General features: G+C 42.2%; 2 protein-coding genes and 1 non-coding gene across 3 annotated transcripts; 2 read left to right on the top strand and 1 right to left on the bottom strand.

Annotated features, from left to right (window-relative positions):
• Positions 1 to 4,903: 4,903 nt before the first annotated feature.
• trnak-cuu (transfer RNA lysine (anticodon CUU)) lies at positions 4,904 to 4,979 on the bottom strand. The gene has a single exon. It is a non-coding gene; the product is annotated as a tRNA-Lys (tRNA).
• A 1,293-nt stretch (positions 4,980 to 6,272) lies between these two features.
• LOC145351491 (interleukin-8-like) lies at positions 6,273 to 9,632 on the top strand. Its single transcript, XM_080201089.1, has 4 exons — positions 6,273 to 6,403; positions 6,552 to 6,681; positions 6,829 to 6,909; positions 7,844 to 9,632. Exons 1-4 carry the CDS (start codon positions 6,340 to 6,342, stop codon positions 7,854 to 7,856), a joined length of 288 nt encoding a protein of 95 aa, XP_080057215.1. The 5' UTR covers positions 6,273 to 6,339; the 3' UTR covers positions 7,857 to 9,632.
• Positions 9,633 to 16,502: 6,870 nt separating this feature from the next.
• LOC145351490 (interleukin-8-like) lies at positions 16,503 to 19,029 on the top strand. The gene is made up of 4 exons (XM_080201088.1): positions 16,503 to 16,612; positions 16,792 to 16,921; positions 17,009 to 17,089; positions 18,253 to 19,029. Exons 1-4 carry the CDS (start codon positions 16,549 to 16,551, stop codon positions 18,278 to 18,280), a joined length of 303 nt encoding a protein of 100 aa, XP_080057214.1. The 5' UTR covers positions 16,503 to 16,548; the 3' UTR covers positions 18,281 to 19,029.
• The last annotated feature ends 5,148 nt before the right edge of the window (positions 19,030 to 24,177 follow it).

Genomic DNA, 24,177 nt, shown 5'->3' with positions numbered 1-24,177 from the left:
CACACGTGCGTCTGGGAAGTTACACATGCCCTTTATGTAAGGGCCCACACATAGATAAACTTGGACCAGAACCAGGCAAACCAAGGCGCCATGTGTCTAAGTGCCATGGGCTTCACCCACTTCGCAAGCTTGACCCAGGTGCAAGATGTGTACTCACATGGCCCTGTGGTCTTCATGGCAACATGCAGCCCCATTCATGAACCACAAGAGATAACTCTCCCTCAATATTCAATTCATTTGTGACCCCACAATGCACGTTATGCATTGTGCCCGTTTCCCGGGAAACTTCCATTACAGCTACACCTTGGAGTGCTTTCAGGTCCCACCTCTCTTTGAGGGAGAGCAGCAGCTGGAGGGTTGGGTCCTTGAGGACTGGGGGTGTCCTCTTAGGGGGTGGTTGATGACACCAGCCACACACCATCACAAACACCAGCGGAGACTCATTACAGCGAGGCTCACACTTCAACGCATGTGCTGGTCGAGCTAGTGATTGAACTGCTCAAGGTGCGGTTCTGGTGGTTGGACCAATCAGGGCATGCCCTCTTCAACTGCTCCCACATCATAGTGGTCTGCTGCACTCTGCGCAAACTGGTGCCACAGACGGGAGACCTACCTGGAGGAGGTGGGAGGAACGAAATCTCCTTGAATAAGGAGAACATCAAGGAGGGTGACCACATGGAGGAGGAAGAAGCAGACCGAATAATGGACAAGTGAGCCTAAGAACGAGGGAGGCCATCATAGTCTCTCAGTTCAGGGAAGAACAGGATTCAGGAGTGAAGACCTCTCCCACCATGGAGTGTAACAGCTAATCTATAATGTGGTGCCAACGGTATGTTCCTGTGACGTTACCTGATTTCATGGGCAGGATGCTAAAGCCATTGGCCAGACTCTGCAGGACATAAGAACATAAGAACATAAGAAATAGGAGCAGGAGTAGGCCATCCAGCCCTTCGAGCCTGCCCCGCCATTCAATAAGATCATGGCTGATCTGTTGCTGCTCAGTTCCACTTTCCCGCCCTCTCCCCATAACCCTTAATCCCCTCTCCTATCAAAAACCCATCAACCCGCGTCTTAAAAATATTTAGCGAGGCAGCCTCCACCACTTCAACGGGCAGAGAATTCCAGAGATTCACCACCCTTTGAGTGAAGAAGTTCCTCCTCAACTCCGTTCTAAACCGCCCCCCTTTTATCTTGAGGCTGTGCCCCCTAGTCCTACTGTCTTTTTGAGCGGGAAAAGTCTCTCCACCTCTATCCTATCCATCCCATTCATCATCTTATACGTCTCAATGAGATCTCCCCTCATTCTTCTAAACTCTAACGAGTACAAGCCCAGTTTATTCAGCCTCTCCTCATAGCTCAACTCCCTCAACTCCGGTATCAGCCTAGTAAACCTCCTCTGCACTCCCTCCAAGGCCAAAATATCTTTGCGCAGGTGCGGCGCCCAAAACTGCACACAGTACTCCAGCTGAGAACTCCAGGAGAACTATGGTGACTTGCATTGAGGACAGAGTGATGCTTAGCAACATGTCTGACTTCTGCCTGGCAAGGAGCTGAATGTACCCTGCCAATGAATGGGCTTGTCATGGGCTCAGAAACATGGATAACTAGCCTCAGCTACTATAGACACCTCAGAGGTTAGAGTCCTGGTGTCCATATGCATCTCATGCAAGGGGGACAAGCTCTCAGCACTTTGACAGCCCTTGGACTCCTAATCACTGGAGAGCATTGGTGGACATGGGCGAGGTAGGCGGTTCAGGCTTCATTATCTCATGGGTGAGGGTGGTTGGGGCATGAGGTTGAGCAGGGTGGGGGGGGGGGGGGGGGGTGGGATACACCCGAGCCACCAAAAGCACATTGTTATTGCATCACCAGTGTGGCAGCGACATAGTGTTGCTATTCTCACATGCCAAAGGGATGAGGCACTGAGTGAGTGTAGGGGTTTACAAAGCTTTGTGCCCTTAAATGATAAAGTAGAGGTTCTGTAGGTGAACACAGCATCTTTGATTCAAGAATTGTGTGACAATGATGATCCATCCACACTAGTGCCTACATTCACCCAGGTCCACCAAATGCCTTCACTCTTCCTTACCCTGCCACTATGTCTAGGTGTATCCCCAGGATCCACAGCTGAAGTTGAGGCAACCTGCTGACTTCCATGCCCTTTTGACTGAGATGACCTTGGCGGGTGTCCTCTGGGTCCAGGATGTTGAGTGTCTAGGCCTACTTTTCAGGGAGCTCGGGTGCTACCCTCCTCGATGTGTGGGGCTGGAAGTGATTCACTTTTAGGGAGGGGGTGTGTCAGATGGACTGGACACTCCCGTGGTCTCTTGGGTGAAAGGCCCTAGGGTTCACTCCAGCCCATCCTCTTTCTCTTCCCTTCAGGTGCCTGGGGCCCCGTGTTCCTCCATGGGGATGGGGAGAGTGTTGGTTATTAGCCACTTAAGACTCTCACCCCAACCCATACTTTACCTGTGGCAGGACCTTCTAAATCCATGACCACTATCACCTCGAAGGACAAAGCCTGAGAACATCAGCACCTGGAGATTCCCCTCCAAGTCACTTATCATCCTGACTTGGAAATATATCCCTGCTCCTTCACTGTTGTGGAGTCAAAATCCTGGAACTTGCTCACTGACTGCTCTGTGGGTGTTCCTACAGCTCAGGGACTGCAGTGGTTCAAGAGGCAGCTCACCATCATCACCTCAAGGGCAACTAGGGTTAGACCAGCAATGTCCACATTCCAGAAATGAATTTTAAAACGGGGGAGGCCAATGCTAAGCAGGTAAATCGCCTTGAAGCTGATGGATCTGACATTGAGGACTGGATGTTAGAGCGCCATGATTCCTGACTGCCCAGTTAAAACATCAAGTGTCAGACAAGGAAGGGGGAACGTCCTTTGTCGGCCTCCTGTGCTCATCACAAATAATCCTAAGGTCATATTTCTCCCTTTACCATCCCCCAGTCTTCCAAATATGACACCCCAGCCCCTGATCCACCCCTCCCTCCATCTGAGGCCTGCCAATCTGGCCCCCACAATACCTGAAGTCCAGGCTCCTCCTCAACAGGTTTGGCTGCTGCCTGATGTTGCTGGGATTACAAATCTGCCAACCATCTGATTAAGCAACAGCTCTCTAATTCCTCCCGAGATAGGGATGGAAATCTTCCCATAAAGCAATTAACTTTGTTCCTAATGTTAAATTGTTGAACGTAAGAACATAAGAAATAGGAGCAGGAGTAGGCCATCTAGCCCTTCGAGCCTGCCCCGCCATTCAATAAGATCATGGCTGATCTGTTGTGGCTCAGTTCCACATTCCCGCCCTCTCCCCATAACCCTTAATCCCCTCTCTTATCAAAAACCCATCAACCCGTGTCTTAAAAATATTTAGCGAGGCAGCCTCCACCACTTCAACGGGCAGAGAATTCCAGAGATTCACCACCCTTTGAGTGAAGAAGTTCCTCCTCAACTCCGTTCTAAACCGCCTCCCCTTTATCTTGAGGCTGTGCCCCCTAGTCCTACTGTCTTTTTTGAGCGGGAAGAGTCTCTCCACCTCTATCCTATCCATCCCATTCATCATCTTATATGTCTCAATGAGATCTCCCCTCATTCTTCTAAACTCTAACGAGTACAAGCCTAGTTTATTCAGCCTCTCCTCATAGCTCAACCCCCTCAACTCCGGTATCAGCCTAGTAAACCTCCTCTGCACTCCCTCCAAGGCCAAAATATCTTTGCGCAGGTGCGGCGCCCAAAACTGCACACAGTACTCCAGCTGCAGCCTCACCAATGCCCTATACAGCTGCAGCAAGACCTCCCTACTTTTATATTCAATCCCCCTCGCTATGAAGGCCAGCATCCCATTCGCCTTCCTGACCACCTGCTGCACCTGCAAGCTGGGTTTTTGCGACTCATGCACCAGGACCCCGAGGTCCCTCTGCACCGTCGCCTGCTGCAGTTTTTCGCCCTGTAAGTAATAGTCCTTCCTACCATTCTTCCTACCAAAGTGGACCACCTCACACTTGCCAATATTAAATTCCATTTGCCATTTCCTGGCCCATTCGCCCAGCCTATCTAGATCCTTCTGCAGACTCTCCACATCCTCCGCACAATTTGCCGTTCCCCCAATCTTGGTGTCATCAGCAAATTTCGACACACTACACTCGGTTCCCTCCTCCAGATCATCTATATAAATGGTAAAAAGCTGAGGCCCCAGCACCGACCCCTGGGGCACTCTACTAGTCACCATCCGCCAATCCGAATAGCACCCGTTGACCCCCCACTCTCTGCCTCCTATTTGACAACCAATCCTCTATCCACGCTAACACCCTACCCCCAACTCCATGTCCCCCGACCTTCTGCAATAACCTCTTATGAGGTACTTTGTCAAACGCCTTCTGAAAATCTAGAAAGACCACATCCACCGGCTCTCCTCTATCCACTGCCCTAGACACATCCTCATAGAACTCCAGTAAATTTGTCAGACACGACTTCCCTTTAATGAAACCGTGCTGCGTCTGCTCTATCAAGCAATTCCCTTCAAGATGCCTTGCAATTTCCTCCTTAATGACGGATTCTAACATTTTACCTACAACAGACGTTAAACTAACCGGCCTATAATTCCCCGCCTTTTGCCTGGCACCCTTCTTAAACAACGGTGTAACATTAGCCATTTTCCAATCTTCTGGCACTTCCCCGGAATCCAGCGACGTCTGGAAAATAACCACCAAGGCATCCACTATAACCTCCGCCATTTCTTTCAGAACCCTCGGATGCATTCCATCCGGTCCTGGGGACTTGTCCACAATCAGCCCCTCCAGTCTGTCGAGCACCGCCTCTCTAGTAACAGTAATGTCATTAAGACCCTCCAGTCCTACCACCTTTCCATCGCTAACACCCGGAGAAGAATGGCGCCCAACGTGGGGCTCGAACCCACGACCCTGAGATTAAGAGTCTCATGCTCTACCAACTGAGCTAGTCGGGAGGCATTGTCACTGTGGTGGGCATGTTCACCACTGGTGCTTTAACTGAGTGGCCAGGGATGACAGCACTCTGTAAAATCCAGCCACGTCAGACCCATCAACTTCAAGGAGATTTCCTGCTCACGCTGAACAACTACACTAAATATGGGAGACAGCAGCAACATTTTGGGTTCCTGACATTGTCTGTTTGTGAAGGTGTTAACCTCACACACATAGCCGAGCGTATCTCCGCCCTGTTGGCAGCTAACGCCCGCATGCAGCTTTTTCAGCCATTTACATGTAAATAACTCTTCCCCAATTGACTAAATTTTTAAACACATCTTCAAACAAGCTTACTCCTCCTGAACTCACAAATAGAGAGGAACCCAGAGGAATAGCCTTTATTCTTATAAATCACAGGAAGATGGGAAACTCAGCAAGGAATCAGAGGAGGAGTAATCAAGGTCAAGACAAAAATACAGAAAGGGGAATAAGAAAAGTGATAGGTAGAGAAATCAGGGGCAAGGGTCAAACAGGGCATCAGCAAAAAAATAGTGGGAACTGGACAAGTAATGTTAAAAAGAAAAGCCTGAAGGTTTTGTGCTTCAATGCGTGAAGCATTCACAATAAAGTGGATGAATTAATCGCGCAAATAGATGTAAACAAGCAAGATATAGTCAGGAAATAGCAAAATGGTAAATCAAATTTGAAATTAGTGGTAACAAATTAACAAAGTACATGTTCAGCTTAACTGATGGCTGCATCCCTTGTGACATGCATTTCATTAGGATGCTGTATTGTGACTATATTATGCAGCTCTTACCTCAGTTGCATTTTTCTCAGGGCCTTAATAGCACATAACAGGTGTACAGGCTCTCCGTGCAAGTAAACATTTTGTCGGACCTCATTAGAAAGCATGAAGTAGAACAGGCCCCAAGCAGATCTGAGACCTCAGCTCCTGACACTAAAGAAGCACAAGACTTCATGAACAGCAATATTATGAATGCTCAGCATTGTGTTATCAGTTTCATTGGTTTGGCTTTTAAGTATAATGATTTGCCAAGCCAATTTCATAGCCACAATGCTATTTTGTTTAACATTTCTATGATTTTGGCAAGACGAAGTATTTCATTATTTCATTTTATTCTTCATTTTTCATAGCAGGGATTAACTTTAACTCTATTGGGATTTAGAACATTTTCTAATCACCAACCTTGTGGTATCTGCTATAAGTTTAAAAAAAAATTTTCCTGTGACAAATTTAATCTTGGTATGTATGGAACAGTTGATGTCATTACAACCTCAGACACTATAAAATAACCTCCTACTTCGACACGGACGAAGAACCTCATACCAGAGGGGAAGTAAGTGTGACTTGATAGAAAAATGGTCAGCAAAGCTTCAGTCACCGTTTTATCAGTTTTTGCTCTGTGCCTGGTGTTTGCAGACGGTAAGTTATTTACAATTATAGGGTCTTTTTTATTCTGGATTTAACAATAACAATGCTATATTATGGGTCACACTGCTGGTATCTTTTAACACATCAGAAATTTACAAAAATTCTCAAGGGTTTAAGAGTCTGTTATTTCCTATTGTAGCTCTACCACGCTTACCTAGTCAGAGACGTTGCAGATGCATTGACCAAGCAGAAGAGTTACAACCATCTATGAAAATCAGCAATGTTAAAATTTTCTTCAAAAATGGTTTATGCCGAAACATTGAGATCATGTAAGTTACCTTCTTTCTTACATACTGCATATACTAGTATATTGTTACATATTATACTATATATATATAATACACACACATACATATAGATAAACAGATTTTTAGATGGAATAACTTTCAATTAATTGTGGTTTAATCTTCCCAAAGTGTCAACTTGCAAGATCGCAGAAGGATGTGCTTAAATCCCAGCTCCGAAGTTGGGAAAAAAATGATTGCTCTGATGAGAAAGTAAGTATGCAAGAAATTTAAACATATTTATGTGTAATATTGGAAACTGGAGAGCTTTAATGTTCACAGCAGTGTAGATTGTTTACATGACTAAAATCAATGCAACCTAGGTGGAATCATCCCAACCAATGTAAAGGATTGGGGATTTTAAATATGTTAAAGATCACTGACATCTCATGTTTTCCATGTTTTTTTAATGCTAATTGTGGAAATTCACCTTAATTGGGTCTTATCTACAAAATTAGCCACAACCCCAGGAAATTGTGATGATTAGAAGGCTTTTTAAATTGTATCCATTTTCTTTGGTCAAAAGTGGGCATCTTTTAAAAGCTTTCTATATTAAAGAAGTATTTATTTTGCGAAAAAAAAGGACGAGTGTACATCAATGAAATTAGTAAGTGGTTCACTATGGTTTGTTTCATTGGTTCAATTATTATTTTAATTGGGTTACTGATAAATGAAAGACTGAACACTCTTCTTTTATGATTGATTCTTGGGATGTGAGCATCACTGGCATGGCTAACACTTATTGCCCACCCTTAATTGCTCTCAAGAGGGTGGTGATGAGCTGCCTTTTTGAATCACTGCATTCCAAGTGGTATAGGTGTGCCCACAATGTTGATTGGGAAGGAGGGCCAGATTTTGACTCAGCAACAGTGAAGGAATGGAGAAGAGTTCCAAGCCAGGATGATGTGTGGCTTGGAGGGGAAATTTGCAGATGGTGGCGTTCCCATGCATCAGCTCCCCTTGTCTTCCTTGGCGATAGAGTTTGGGAGGTGCTGTCGGAGGAGGTTTGGTGTTAGCTTATTGTTGGTCTAAAACCTATTTTCAACTGAATTAATAAAACTGTACAAGAAAACATGGCTGACAATTAATCACATTCTATCATCGAAAGTATATTTTTTCAATAAATTAATCTGACATATCTTCACAGGAGAATGAACTAATGAACGAATACATGGAGAACAATGGAAACTCTTAAGTTGTCGACTGATTGTTCCAATTGCACAATCTGAAAACCATTTGTTGATTATTCAATACTTGGAAAGAAAATGATTTCTTATATGCTTTGAATTCTTATTTTTACATTTAATAAATTGATCTGTCTGTAGCACAAAGATTGGGCAATCTTTGCTTACTGACATCTCAGTATCATTCAAACACCTGCGTGTAACACAAATTAGTTTGCTCTTACGCTTGTTAAAAAACCTCAGTTTTTGAAACATATTTTTCAGCGACTGCAGTTTTTTGTTTATAATTACGCTGACACTGATTTTGGTACAAATAAGCTATTTTAGATCATTAATAAAATAATTAGTCCAATTTTAAGCCTAATGTTAGTCGTCAAGATTGTGGCTGTGTTCTGTGCTGATTTGATATCCAAGAGCTTTCATGTCCTGAATTTTCCCCGTTTTGTATACCACTGTACATAGAATATAAAAGTAATCATTGACTCCAATTCATGTAAGAAAATATGTTGTGTAACTTTCAGAATTATTATGGCGTTTGTATTGTATTAAAGGGACCATTTATGATAATAAAATTGCTTACTTGTGTTTTTCTATGTTAGGCCATAAGATGTAGGAGCAGAATTAGGCCACTCGGCCCATCGAGTCTGCTCCACCATTTAATCACGGCTGATAGTTTTCTCATCCCCATTTTCCTGCCTTTTCTCCACAACACTTGATTCCTTTATCAATCAAGAACCTATCTCTATCTGTCTTAAAGACACTCAATGACCAGCCTTCTGCGGCAAACAGTTCCACAGATTCACCACTCTCTGGCTGAAGAAATTCCTCCTCATCTCTGTTTTAAAGGATTGTCCCTTTAGCCTGAGTTTGTGCTCTCTGGTTTCATACATAACTGTAATATATTTTGACATGAAATTTAACAAATGCAGGGTACAGCACAATGGTTAGCACTGCTGCCTCACAGTGCCAGAGACCGAAGTTCAATTCTGGCTTCGGCTGACTGTGTGGAATTTGCACATTCTCCTCATGGCTGCATGGATTTCTTCCAGTTGCTCTGGTTTTCTCTCATAATCCAAAGATGTGCTGGTTAGGTTGATTGGCCACGCTCGATTGCCCTTTAGTGTCAGGAGACTTAGCAAGGTAAATTCATGGTGTTTCAAGGATAGGGCCTGGGTGGGATTGTGTTGATGCAGGCTTGATGGGCTGAATGGTCTCTTTCTGCACTGTAGGAATTCTATGATTAAATAAATTGACATTATCCTTTTCTTCAAGGTTTACAATCAGGCATAATTTGAATTAGCAAGAGCATCAAGAAAATCAATAGCAAAGGGATCTTATAAACTGCTGTTTAGAAATTGCTTTTCGTCAAGTTACCACTGATTTTTTTAACAAATAAATCCACTCCAAGATTGCATGCGAATTGACAGTGAAGAAAAAACTTGACAGGTAATAAAATAACCAAAAGCGATGGAAAGTTTCAATGAGAATTCAGCTAAAATAATTGATTATTTCCTCGCTAAATTAGAAAAGCGAGTCACATCAGTTATGTGGCCCAGTGACTGTATTCTCATGAGTCAAAAAATCATGGGCTTAAGTGAATAACGAAGACAAGTTTAATGTTACTCCGTTGTATCGATTTTGATGATATTCATGCAAGAAAATATGTTACGTAACTTTCAGAATTATTGTGATGTTTGTATTGTGTTAAAGGGACCATTTATGATAATAAAATTGCTTAGTTGTGTTCTTGTATTCTATGTGATCCAATGTCAATTTTTAATGCCGCACCTAGAAGTTTGATTGCTCCAGAAATTTTATCCCAAAAATCCAAGTGTTTAACAAAAAGTATTATCTGAAGACACGATTCACTTTTTTAACTTTACTTTTAAACTTAATTTACTCGTGTCACAAGTATGCTTATGTTAGCACTGCAATGAAGTTACTGTGAAAATCCCCTGGTTGCCACACTCCAGCACTTAGTCGGGTACACGGGGGGAGAATTTAGCATGGACAATACACCTAACCAGCATGTCTTTTGGGCTGTGGGAGGAAACTGGAGCACCTGGAAGAAACCCATGCAGACGCGGGGAAAATACGCAGACTTCACATAGACAGTGACTCATGCTGGGAGTTGAACCCGGGTCCCTGGCACCGTGAGGCAGCAGTGCTGCCCCAGTTTAAAAGGTAGGATTGGATTTTAGCCTGGAGACGAATTCTGTAGACGGCTGGTAATTGTGGGAGTCAGTGATGGTCGTGTGATAAGGCTGAATGTCTGGCCAGTTTTAACTGAAGGGCTCCTTTAAATGGTTGGCCTTCCACCATCATGCCTTTTATACCTCGGTTCTGCCTTCTGTTCAAAAACAGATCTTGCTTTTAGTTCTTGCCTCCCCTCTAACTTTTTCCTCGCTCTGCTGAAAAGTCAATGACCTGAAACACAGCAGAACTTTGCCGATTGGGCAGACAGCCTGGCATTGAGAGGAAATGCCAAGCACACTCAGGTAGCTGGAGAGTTCCACTCACCCCCTCTGAATTTTACAGGTGACAAACAATTACATGGAGGTTGCTAGGGCAAAGGGCCCACAACTCAGCAAGATCACCAGAAGAGGTGACCACTGCTGAGGAAGGCTGGAGAGCTGCTAACCTCAGCATGTAGGAAAGAAGAAATCTTTTGAAATGATATAGCATTGAATGCTGGAGGGGAACCCCTCTGGTGATAAGGCTTGGCTTCCTTACCTGTGAACTTCTTAATGCTTTGAAAAACCTTTGCCACCTTCAGGCTGCCACTGAGAGGTAACCTTCATTTCCAGTCTCCTTACATATGATCTACAATATGCACTTGAACAATTCACCAAAGATCCTTAGACAGCACTTTCCAAACCCACAACCACTTCCATCTAGAAGGACAAGGGCAGCAGATACATAGGAACACCATAACCCGCAATTTCCCCCCCATTCAGGCCACTCACCGTCCTGACTTGGAAATATATCACCACTTCTTTGCAGTCGTTGGGTCAAAATCCTGGAATTCCCTCCGTTATGGTATTATGGGTCAACCCACAGCACATGGACTGCAGCGATTCAAGAAAGCAGTTCACCACCACCTTCTCAAAGACAACTAGGGATGGGTAATAAATGCTGACCAACCAGCGATGCCCATGTGTCATGAGCGAATAAGAAAAAAGCTGGTGGGGATCGATCTGCAGAGAGCAAAATGCCAAAGATATGATAAAAGGATACTTGATAGGACTGATCATTACTTACCAACCCTCCTTAGGCAGTCTGTCCAGTTCCTTGGTGGTAGGATGTTGTTGGGGAGCCAATCCAGCACATGTCCCCATGATGTTACCAGCTTCACTGCTGTATATTGACTGGTGAAGGCAGGCAACCTTCACTAATCAGCAGACTTTTCTACTGTTGTAGAAATAGTTGTGATCGTTTGAAATTTGGAATTCTTGCACTTGCCCTGATGAATGCAAGACGAAAAATTGCAACATGCCTTTCTTTTCAACAATAACAAAAATCTGTCCCTTCAGGGAAGAGGATTACACATCTCTACAGTTCTTTCTGAGAAAGACTATGCTTCCTCATATCAGTCCTGAATGGCCCAGTTCCAACTTTAAGACCATGTTCTCTGTTCGGAATTCCCTGCTAGAAGAAACAGTTTCTCTAATTCCCTTCCTCCTCCACAGCTTTTAAGTCTTTCACCATAAAAAAACAAATCACTTTGAACTTAATCTGGCATGGTTTTTGCCTATATATCAGTATACACATATAAGCACTAGCTGAGGTTATTCATGGAATGCCCTACCTCCTCAAACTTATCCCTTGTCTAAGGTTGGTGATCCTCAGGTTAAATCTCTGTCAAAAAGGGAGAGCTGCCTGTAGTCATCTGGGACTATGGTGACTTTACCACTTACATCTTCAAAGAACCAAATTCTTCCTCAGTATGTGTCTATGCTCTACCAACCTTTTGTGGAAACAGATGCGCTATTGTCATGAGGGACATAAGGTCTCCTGTTCCATCTTTCCTCGTAAGAAGTCTGACAACACCAGGTTTAAGTCCAACCAATTTATTTGATAGTAAACTCATACTTTATTTGATAGTAAACTTTCCTCCACATCATCCACCACCAGCACAATTTCTTCAAGGTCTCTTCAAGTCCATAGATGTGCAGGTTGGGTTCTTTGGTCATGTTAAATTGCCCCTTAGTGTCCAAAAGACGTGTAGGTTGGGTGGATTAGCTGTGGTAAACGTGGGGTTCAGGGAGTGGAGGGCAGGGGTGGTGGGCCTGGGTAAGATGTTCTTTGAGAGTTGGTGCACTTGATGGGCTGAATGGCCTCCTTCTGCATTGCGAAGATTCAATGATACCAGGGATCTGTAACTCACTCTATACCGCAGCTGGAGTACTGTGTGCAGTTTTGGGCGCCGTACTTATGCAAGGATATTTTGGCCTTGGAGGGAGTGCAGAGGAGGTTTACTAGGCTGATACCGGAGTTGAGGGGGTTGAGCTATGAGGAGAGGCTGAATAAACTAGGCTTGTACTCGTTAGAGTTTAGAAGAATGAGGGGAGATCTCATTGAGACATATAAGATGATGAATGGGATGGATAGGATAGAGGTGGAGAGACTCTTCCCGCTCAGAAAGGACAGTAGGACTAGGGGGCACAGCCTCAAGATAAAGGGGGGGGGGGGGGCGGTTTAGAACGGAGTTGAGGAAGAACTTCTTCACTCAAAGGGTGGTGAATCTCTGGAATTCTCTGCCCGTTGAAGTGGTGGAGGCTACCTCGCTAAATATTTTTAAGACGCGGGTTGATGGGTTTTTGATAAGCGAGGGGATTAAGGGTTATGGGGAGAGGGCGGGAATGTGGAACTGAGCCACGACAGATCAGCCATGATCTTATTGAATGGCAGGGCAGGCTCGAAGGGCTAGATGGCCTACTCCTGCTCCTATTTCTTATGTTCTTATGTTCCTCCTGAAAACTATGATCAAAATCTCACAAAATGGTGAGAATTTCTTCCCAAGCTGAGGAGTTGCAGTTGTAGAATCAGGAGTGCATGGTAAGCCTATGCCTACCTTGAACGTGGTGCTCATGTCAGGAAAATGCCTTGGTTGACAGGTTAGCCGTGGGAAGGCTGGCAAATAAATGGAGGAGGGAAGATTGTTGGGTAGCAATGCAGGTGGGCACTTACCAGGGAGCAGCTGGGTGGTTTATAAGGCAGTGTATACCAGGGCAGAGGGATTGCAACAGGGGGTTAAAGTGCAGTGCAAGGGACAAGTGATTAAAAATCTGCTGTAGACTGAGGGGTGACCACTCTCCTTACCAGCCCAGACTTCTTGAGTCTTCACCATGACTGCTGTTTATCCAGCTCTCTGCCCTTCAGCACAGATTGAGGAAAGGCAATGGTGAAAGCAAGGTCACGAGAGGCCCCATACTCCAGCGACGACACCTGAGGCCCTCTCTGGGCTGTGACCGGACAGTGGGAGGTTTTCCTTCCAAGGGATGGGAATAGGAGACAACTCCACTGGACCAAGCACACCTGGATGGTGGTGACATCCATAGAACCTGACTATAGTGCCACAAAGGGGTGAATGACTTTCTCCATTCTGCAAAGGAGAGTGAGGATCCCAACTCTTGATGTGGGCAAGCACCTACGGGACAGTATGGTTTCAAAGCTTCATAATGTTCTGAGACCTAAGGCGAGATCTTATCTGCTGTTCATGCCGCGCTCTTGCTGCAGTGTGATCGGACAATTTAGCGACCAGCCAAATCTCCGTTCACTGCTGCGAGATGGGAAAATCCCACCGAAGTGAATGATGTTAAGATTCTGGCTCTTATCTTCAAACCTGGTTCAAGAGTGAAAGATTTCACTTTGCTATCTGAAAAAGCAGGTGGCAGAAATGAGTAATGATTACATTCATTTATGTAGTGTATTGACATTATGTGTGCTAGTAACATGCTTCAATGTGTTGGATACGCTAATGGTGTTATACAGATAATTGAATACCTCAAACAATGTGCTAGACACTTTCTTTCAAATACCCATGATTCACACTCACATTCATTCTTCTTTCTGAACAACTTGGCAATCATTTCCAAAAGAGAACAACCTTATTTGTGTTTTAGACTTTCTGTAATAAATTGATTTTCAACTGTGTTTTAATTTTGGTGTCAATCTACTTACCACTAACATTGCACACTTACAGTTGGTTTACTGAAAAGCATTAGAAGGTTATTAGTGTAGGTCTTTCATACTTATTTTTTAAACCTGTTAGTGAACATACATTTTCAGGAATTGCTGATTTCTGAGTAATTAAAATATTTGATGAGAGAAACGTGCATTTTTCAAACAGGTGATAAACAGATAGGTCAAAATCCTGGACCTCCCTCCCAAACAGCACTGTGGATGTACCTACATCACCTGGACTCCAGCAGCTCATCACCACCTTCTCAAGGACAATGAGGGATGGGTAATATAAATAATAGCCTAGCTAATGACCCCCATGTCCCTTGAAATAATTTTTAAAAATCACCCGAAATGTTAATTCATCTATAAGAAAATACAAATTACCAGTGAGTGTTTTACATACAATATTTGTAAATTGCACTAAATAAAACTCAAAGACACTCAGTGGAATTAAGGAACATTAGATAACTGGAAGCATAGTCACTGGAGTGAGAGAACAAGTGCATATTTGTAGAGTATATTGGTTGCCAAGAGGTTATATTTAGCCTTCTAATTTTCATAAGCAGACATTTACATTTACTGATACCATTTTGATCCATCTTTAACAAATAGGCAAAGGCAGAAATGCCAACATTTTAAAATGTTAATTGCATGTATCATCATAAATAATCTAACTAAAAGACACGTTAAATGTTGTTTGTATAAACCTTAGAAATGTTTTGAACTTTTTTAACTTGCTGTTGGACTGCCTGGTTTGTTTCTGTTGCAGCAGGTCTTTGCTGCCCTCTGGCTGTGAGGGCGAAATGGCTGTTTCTAAATCAAACACCATCAGTATTTCTCAACATCTCTTCTTCAAAGAAATAAATGTAATTATATTGTGCACAATCACTAAAATTCAAAACCATAATTTTAACCAAACCACAAATAATTATTAAAGTTATGAAATTAAACACAGCAAATTATAAATTCAGAATATGTAGTTTGTTGTGTTAAATTAGTTGAATTTTAGCTAAAAAGCTTGTATTTTTAAATTTTGTTTTTGAAAGTTATTTTAGAAGTACTTATGATTTATAGATGTCAAAATTAGTACTTAACAGATTTCGTTAGACTGTTGAATTCCAAAAACGAGCTTGGAGTTCACCACCAGCTAGACCTTGTCTGGATGGTGGTGGACCTAAACTTTGTTGCCTTTCTGCCTCTACCAAGAGCTCTTTTGATGTCTGGGGAGATGGAGGGGTTTGAGATGCATGGTCGACCTTCCCATCTTATCATCATTTGAAGCCCTTAAGTGGTTAATTAATGACTTGTTACCCTGAGGTCATTTGTTATCTGGGGTTAGGGGAGTGGGGTGATGGTCCCTCAATCAAAGGCAATCAGTGCCTGATTGATGGATTGGATATTGAGAGAGTGGGGATGGACACTTAAAGTCAACCTCTTGCCCTTACTACCAAACCCCCTTGCTCCTCTCCTCAGTACCCCCACCCTGCAAAAATCCAGATCCCCACATTACTTACCCACACCACACTCTGAGTGCTCTGTGATCCTGGGACGTCCAGGTGAGTCCATCTGGAAGCATCCATGGCCTCTCCAATAGTACTGCTGAGCATAAGAGCCACCAGCTTTTGGTTGACTAGCCGTTCTCGATAGGTGGGAATTCCACTCCCAGAGTTTTGATTCCAGGGGAAGAGCTGCTACTGGCATCAACATGTGGTTCAGAGGGTCTTCCCAAAAAGCATGGTGATTTTCTCACTGGCTCTCCAGCTGGCAGGCAAGACCCCTGACACCACAACACAATACCACCCCGTGAAATAATTGATATAAGCTCTCTTTGGTTGACAACAAGTCTATTGCCTGACATTGCAGACAGAATAACAGCTGGAGTTAAATTTTCAGCAAAATAATTTACTTTATAAAGGTCATAAAATTTTAATAAGCTTACACAATATATTATCTATCCAGATGAAAGCATTTTGGAATGCGCCACCCAGTCAACGGTACTGCTTGAAAAAGAGGTTGCATGAAAAAAATGTGTTAGAATGGCGAATTCTATAATCTAATAATGAACTTAAAGCTATGCTTGTGCAATTTTATAATTCATCTGAGTGCCATTTCATTGTTCAGTTTTTGTTGGATTGGAACTTGTATATTACAATATTGTACAGAACTCATATCTAACTGCATAGTGTTAACTTATTTAATTGACTTCCGTTAAATATCAATACATTTAATAATCACATCATCAACATTCATTTCAAACTATACACTTTCCCAGGCATGGAGGTAATTTTGATTATATGATAGAATTTCCATTGCAAAAACTATATTGCCCCCACTGCAAATTTCCAATTACGTAGGCAAATGATGTATCCAATTGTCTTGGCAAATATAACCACACAGCCTAGATAAATGAGGTTCATCTACTGGGTTTCAAAACTACCAAAAACAAGTTGAAGAGGAAGTAGGAGGGATTTGACAAAAAAAAATGGTCAGCAAAGTGTTACTCAATGTGTTGCCAGTCATTGTTTTATGTCTGGTATTTGCAGAGGGTAAGATGCTGTGGATTTTATGTATTCTGCTTTTAAAATGTTTTGAATACAGTTATAATAAATATGAAACTAGATTCTAACTTCAGATGGAAGAAACTGTTACATGAGATGAATGAATTTGGTTTACAATTTGGACTCGGCAGTAGATAATTAGCATATTTTTTATTTGCTTTTTGCAGCTCAACCTCGCCTGCCAACCCAGAGTCGTTGCAAATGTATCATGACAGTAAACGCGTTGTACCGTTCAATGAAAATAAGCAATGTTAAAATCTTGTTGAAACAGAATTTTTGTGAAAATGTGGAAATCATGTAAGCCATCATTTACTTATTTCATCATTAAGCATATTCAAGATGAATAAAAACTTTAATTAATTATCCTTCCCCCTCACTTTACAGTGTCACCTTGCAAAATGGTGGAAAAATCTGTTTGAATCCTGAGTCCAACACTGGAAAGAATATTATTAACTTAATGGAGAGGTACAGTAAATACAATATTTACTCATAAGAACATAAGAAATAGGAGCAGGAGTAGGCCATCCAGCCCTTCGAGCCTGCCCCGCCATTCAATAAGATCATGGCTGATCTGTTGCTGCTCAGTTCCACTTTCCCGCCCTCTCCCCATAACCCTTAATCCCCTCTCCTATCAAAAACCCATCAACCCGCGTCTTAAAAATATTTAGCGAGGCAGCCTCCACCACTTCAACGGGCAGAGAATTCCAGAGATTCACCACCCTTTGAGTGAAGAAGTTCCTCCTCAACTCCGTTCTAAACCGCCCCCCTTTTATCTTGAGGCTGTGCCCCCTAGTCCTACTGTCTTTTTGAGCGGGAAGAGTCTTTCCACCTCTATCCTATCCATCCCATTCATCATCTTATACGTCTCAATGAGATCTCCCCTCATTCTTCTAAACTCTAACGAGTACAAGCCCAGTTTATTCAGCCTCTCCTCATAGCTCAACCCCCTCAACTCCGGTATCAGCCTAGTAAACCTCCTCTGTACTCCCTCCAAGGCCAAAATATCTTTGCGCAGGTGCGGCGCCCAAAACTGCACACAGTACTCCAGCTGCGGCCTCACCAATGCCCTACACAGCTGCAGCAAGACCTCCCTACTTTTATATTCAATCCCCTCGCTATGTAGAACTTTATGAAATATAATTTTGTTTGTTCACTTTTTGTTTACTTTTCCCCCCTCACCACCACACCCCACCCCCCCCCCCCCCAAGTTTGTGGGCAGTAGCATAATTTCTAGGCAAGGCTATAAGTGTTGATTTTGTTTCTGACTTGACTAGATGAACAGAGTTTAATACAAGTTATATCATGTATCAAACTCATGTGCAAACTATAAAAACTACACTTTATAATTGGGGAGTGGGAGGCATAATTGTTTACTTGTACAGCACGAATTAAAATGAGTACAGATATCCTAAAACATACTTGTAGAGGAATTAGCAACATGTCCAGTGATACTTCTACACAAATTTTCAAATCAACTGGTGATGATAAGTTGTCTAAAAATGCCCTTGGGTTCAAAGATTAAATTTAAAATAAATAAGCAAAATGTGTTTTCGAAAGTTAACATTTTCATTAACACCATAACCTTTCATCACTGCTTGTAATTACAATAAAAATAATTATCTTTGCAGCATAAAGAAAACTAACAAAGAGAACTGACTTAAAGTGAACTATGCCGAACACAGAAGAGGTTGAAGAAATTAGCTAGATGAACCATTATTTTCTCTTTCGTAAAGAATTACAAAGGTGATGATGATTTACAGTTTTTAAGCTAATTAAATAAAATTTACAATTCTGGTCTCAGGGTGTAGACCTCACAAATATTAAGACTTTATCCCAAGCATATGTTATTCTAGATTACTTGAGCCTTTAAGTTTAATTTTAAAAAATAATTTTGCTAATATTTACTGATAAAATAAGCTTAGGTAATAACGGATGGTATTATTTGTTATAACAAGACAGCATCAATTCATTGGCAAAATTCTATTACTTATGTGTTTATCATAAAAGGATTTCTCTGTGAATGTTCCTGAGATATATCATTTTGTATTGACAGCTTATCATTTATTGAATCAATTATATCAAGTCAAATCATGTGAATGAAAAATAAAAATGTAGTTGTTATAACTTTTGAAATTGCTATATCACTGAAATTTGTTTTTAAAAATCAATGATTGCATTGCTTGTACGTATTAAATTAGAGATCATTCTGAAATCAAAGCTTGAATTCGATAGTAAGCACAATAATGATCATATTTTTATGTTCCGAATGTACTATTACTTAATATGTTCACCTATTAAAAAAACACCAAAAATGTATTTTAATTTATAATCTTTTGAAGTGTTAAACCATCTAGAATAAATATGGTGTATAGTTAAAACAAAAAAAAAACTAAATAAGAAAATAAAGAGCCGGATTGTTGAAAGACAAGGACTCGTGTTTTGCAGCACCTAGTTACTGGAGGAAGTGAATGCCAATGAGATCTCCTTCAATGAAGCATGGGTGATCTTTGCCAGATAAATCATCATCACTACCAGTATATGTAGCATTAAGTGTCAGGAGTGGTGTTGGAAATGCTGTCAAATGGGTAACTAAAAGTAGAAATATAAATGGCTTTAATTTCTGGTTAATTAGGGTTACTTAATAGAGGTATTTAAAACTACAAAATATTTTGATAGGGTGGATGCACAGAGAATGCTCCCTCTTGTGGGAAAGAGCATAACTAGAACCTGTAAATATAAGATCATCACCAAGAAATCCAACAGAAAATTCAGAAGACTTTACTCAAAGTGGTGAGAATGTGGAGCTCACTACCACAGTGTGATTGAAGCAAATGCATTTAAGGGAAAGCTAGACAAGCACAAAGGAGAAGGGAATAATAAATTATGAATGCAGATTTAAAACAAGAAAGATGCGAGGAGGCTCAAGTGGAACTTAAGCAGCAGCAGCAGCAGCAGGGACTGGTGGGGCTGAACAGCCTGTTTTAGTGGCACATATCTTGTGTAATCCTGCTTCAGTTATTCCCAGATTCCAGTCAAGCCTTTGCCAAAGCTTACTGTTGATCTTGGTTCCTTACATGCAATACTGTGGGAACCAACTACATTATAGTCAATTTGTCTTTAATGCAAAATGGTCCTAATGTAACATTATCACAAGAGCATAATGTGGCAGAAATCTGAAAGATAGAACATACTGGAAATACACAGCAAGTCAGGCAGCATCGGTGGAGAGAGAACCACAATTAATATCTTGGATCGATGACCTTTCATCACAGTTTCCTGCATTGTTACCATCACTCCACAAAGGTGCAAGGAACTTGTTGAATTTTCTCAAAGGTAGAGATCTGGGGTGCGGAGGGAGGGGGCTGATGGGGGGGGGGGTGGGGGGGGTGCGGTGGGGAAGTTACTATTGCCAACTGCCGGCCTATGGGCAGGATGAGAAGTAGGTTCATGCCCGATTTCTTGTCTCTCGTGGTCTTGCCAGCATCGGATGTCCAGCATGAGACTGAATATATTATCTAAATTTATTAAAATGCTCACTTCAGTAGAATTAGCGAGCCTGGGACGCAATCATCCGCTATCACTCGTCTACGTGGCCTTGCCGGAGAAGGTTGTCCCTTGCGAGGATTATGTATGGCCTCCTGTCAACAGGAATGATGTAAAGGTCTCACCAGTGGAAGTGAAGGCCATTGTGGCCCACCTGGGAAGTTGGGGCCTCTTGGGCAGTGCCAGCCTGGCAGTGCCCACTGGGCACCAGTGCCATGGGTCAGGGCTAGACCAGAGGTGATCTATTTGGCTGGGGAGGTGGGTGGGGGAATCCACTGTGCACTCTGTACGATTGGTGGGGGGCAGAGGAAGGGGGGACCATTGCTGATCTGCATTGGCAATTGGTGGGGCAGGGGGGAGATTTGTGATCTCTGAGCTCCATGGTAGCATGGTGGAGTGGGGTGCTGAGCCATGGAGGCTGGCTACAACATGAGGCAGCACAAAAACATGCACAGTGGCGCCTCCTTGCTGGGCAATTTAGTCCCCACTCATTCCCTCGACAGGCAGAAATCCACAGACTGCATAAGGTTCGACAGTGGCCTGGCTGAAAAAAGTGGATCTGAAATTGTCCTGTTTTCATGCTCATTCAGAACTTAAATTTTTTTTGGTAAGATCGCACCCTGCTCCTCTCCCTGAAGTGTCTTCCATGGAGCTGTCTTTACTGTTACATGGTTCTATGTTGTTAAACTTTCCTATCTTCTGCACTCAAATTTATAAGTCATTAAAATTTTCTCCCTCATCTTTCACCTCCAAGGCCCTTTGCTCTCTAAGACACAAATGATTTTTTGTTTGTAAATACCAATCCTCTCCTTCAAATCTACTTTGACCCCTCCTTTTAAAAAAAGCTGAATCCAACTGTCCTTTATAATCATGTATCACTGCTACCTTTTTCTTTAGCTGCATGTGCTGTCAGACATGAAATCCTGTAAGAGCCTAACTTGAATCTTCTCTGAGTGTTTTCCCAGATTAAATGACAAGCGTAACTTTAATGGACTACAATATTTGAATTTGAGCCAAGTTTTAATCTCTACATTCCATCTGTAACCAAGAAAGTTTTACTTCCACCACTGCAATATTATTTGCCACTGTTTCTACTGTAGCCCGTCTGTTGTTGAAGTACTTGTTTTGTGCACATTTGTCACTTGCAATCTGAACTGTTCAAGGTGTCTCCTCTGGAATGACATTCTCCTTTATTCATAAACTCCAGCTTGGCTAAAATTTTGTCATTTGTGTTTAGCCCACGCAAAATCACTCTGGTCAATTACTGACTTAATGTGCCAAAGTAAATCAAAGATAAAATCTCTTTCTTGGTCTACAAGTACCAATCTTACTCCATGCTATCTTACTTCCAGTGGTTCCTGAATTTTGTTCCTCTGATTTTTGCCTTCTAATCATTCCTCTTTACCACACTAATAGAGGCATAGTAAATTCACACTCTACGTGGAGTCCATTCTGACTTCAGAGTTCGCTACAAAAGATGGGAACGAATGAGTGTTGGCAAGGAGAGAATAAAGAACAATCCTCATTCCACAGAAGAGAGTATTGTACACAAAAATTTACTTTAAGAAAAAAGTTGGTGTTTTAACTAATGAGTATTTTGGAAAAATGCCATTTCATTTCATGAAGTACTTCTTAGCCATTGTTAGGACAGTTGGATAAATTTTCCAGTCCCATCCACCGTGGTAAGCGTTGCAGATATGACAGACTTTTTTTTATTAATTAGCCACAAGTAGGCTTACGTTAACACTGCAATGAAATAATTGTGAAAATCCCCTAGTCATCACACTTTGGCACCTACTAGGGTACATCAAGGGAGCATTTAGCATGGCCAATGCACCTAATCAGCATGTCTTTGAAACCAAGGGAGAAAACTCATGCAGACACAGACAGTGACCCAAGTCAGGAATCAAATCTGGGTCCCTGGCGCTGAGAGACAGTAGTGCTAACTACTACTTTTTTAAAAGTCCGTTGACCTCAGGTGGGAATTTCTGGTCTCAGGGTGGGCATGATCAGAAAATCCTGCCCTATACTTTTGAGACGCTTGGCCTGGGGTAACTATAACTTCCTTCTATAAACAGAAAATACTAGCAGGAGGAGGCCATTCAACCCTTCAAGCCTGCTCCTCCATTCATCATGATTATGGCTAATTGTCCAATTCAATAGCCTAATCCTGCTTTTGCCCCATAACCTTTGATCCGTTCCCCCCAACTACTACACCTAGCTGCCTCTTGAATACATACAATGTTTTGGCATCAACTACTTCCCGTGGTAATGAATTCCACAGGCTCACCACTCTTTGTGTAATGTCTCATTTCAATCCTAAATGGTCTACCTTGTATCCTCAGACTGTGGCTCCTGGTTCTGGACACCCCCACCATTGGGAACATCCTGCATCTACCCTGTCTAGTCCTGTCAGAATTTTATAAGTTAAGAGATCCTCCCCTCATTTGAAACAATTCTAACCTAGTCAATCTCTCCTCTCACATCAGTCACGCCATCTCTGGAATCCACTCAGTAAACCTCCACTGCATTCCCTCGAGAGCAAGAACATCCTTCCTCTAGGTGTGGCCTCACCAAGGCCCTGAATAATTGCAATACATCCCTGCTCCTGTACTCGAAATTTCTCACAATGAAAGCCAACACACCATTTGCCTTCTTTACCGTCTGCTGCGCTTGCATGCTTACCTTCAGCAACTGGTGCACAAGGACACCCAATTAACAGCCAGTTCACAAACTACCTTCTTGTTTTTGCTTCCAAAGTGAAAAACCTCACATTTATCCAAATTATACTGATTTGCCCACTCACCCAACCTGCCCAGATCACGCTGAAGGATCTCTGCATCCTCACAATTCACTTTCCCACCCAATTTGGTATCATTTGAAAACTTTTAAGATATTACATCTTGTTTCCTCATCCAAATCATTTATAGTGTGAATAGCTGGGGTCCCAGCGCCGATCCCTGTGGCACCCAACAAGTTACTGCCTACCCATTTGAAAAGGACCTATCATTTTCTACATTTTGTTTCCTCTCTGCCAACCAGCTTTCTATCCATCTCAATACTTTCCCCAATCCCATGCACTTTAATCTTGCACAATAATCTCTTATGGGGGACTTTGTCAAACACTTCCTGAAAGTCCAAATACACCGCATGGACTGGTTCCACCTTGTCAACTCTATTAATTACATCTTCAAAGAATTCCAACAGATTTGTCAAGCATGATTTCCCCTTCATAAATCCACGCTCTGTCTGATCCTGTCACTGCTTTTTAAATGCTCTGCTATGAAGTCCTTGGTAATGGATTTGAGAATTTTCTCCACTACCAATATTAGGTTTGCAGGTCTTTCCCAGTTTTCTGTCTACCTCCTTTTTTTTGTATATTGGAGTGACATTAGCTATCCCCCAATCTGCAGGGACTATTCCAGAGTCTACAGAATCCTGGAAGATGATCACCAATGCATCCACTATTTCTAGAGCCACTTCCTTAAGTACTCTGGGGTGCAGATCATCAGGCCCTGGGGATTTATCAATCTTCAAAATGGGATGGAAAAAATGACATCTCTGTAGCAGTACATAGATACCATATTTGCTACCATTTCTTCACTTAACAAAAGTATCTTGCAAACTGAAAAATATCTGGCATTTAGATATATGTAGCATTTCTTCCATAAAAGATCTACGATATTTCAAGTTCTTTCACTTGGGAATCCACAGTACTGTCACGTGCAGTATTGTATTTCAACTTGTATATTGGATTATCTGGGTGAGAAATGTCCAATTTGGCTTTAACACTTATTTTCATGAAAGCTATGAATAACTTGTTGCAGTGATTTCAAAGAACCTAATGGACATTAAGTGAGGAAATCATGTTTCAGCCACATTGGGAAGTCTGCCCATAGATGCTTTTGCACTTTCAATTCACCCTACCCTTTAACATTTTCTCAAAATTTGTTTCTCATTCAAGCTTTCCATGATACCACCTGACCTGTGCTCCTGTTTCAGCCATCATT

This window comes from Carcharhinus amblyrhynchos, chromosome 13, assembly GCF_965287045.1.
Source record: "Carcharhinus amblyrhynchos chromosome 13, sCarAmb.v2.hapA, whole genome shotgun sequence".
Taxonomy (NCBI): Eukaryota; Metazoa; Chordata; class Chondrichthyes; order Carcharhiniformes; family Carcharhinidae; genus Carcharhinus; species Carcharhinus amblyrhynchos.
The sequence above is the reverse complement of the archived record's forward strand: the minus strand, read 5'-3'. Positions and strand labels throughout refer to the sequence as shown.

Coding starts and splice junctions, on each gene's coding strand:
- LOC145351491 (XM_080201089.1), top strand. CDS start 6,340: ATGGTCAGCAAAGCTTCAGTCACCGTTTTATCAGTTTTTGCTCTGTGC. Junction 6,404..6,551: donor GTGCCTGGTGTTTGCAGACG/GTAAGTTATTTA, acceptor TTCCTATTGTAG/CTCTACCACGCTTACCTAGT. Junction 6,682..6,828: donor TGCCGAAACATTGAGATCAT/GTAAGTTACCTT, acceptor ATCTTCCCAAAG/TGTCAACTTGCAAGATCGCA.
- LOC145351490 (XM_080201088.1), top strand. CDS start 16,549: ATGGTCAGCAAAGTGTTACTCAATGTGTTGCCAGTCATTGTTTTATGT. Junction 16,922..17,008: donor TGTGAAAATGTGGAAATCAT/GTAAGCCATCAT, acceptor CTCACTTTACAG/TGTCACCTTGCAAAATGGTG. Junction 17,090..18,252: donor ATTATTAACTTAATGGAGAG/GTACAGTAAATA, acceptor TTATCTTTGCAG/CATAAAGAAAACTAACAAAG.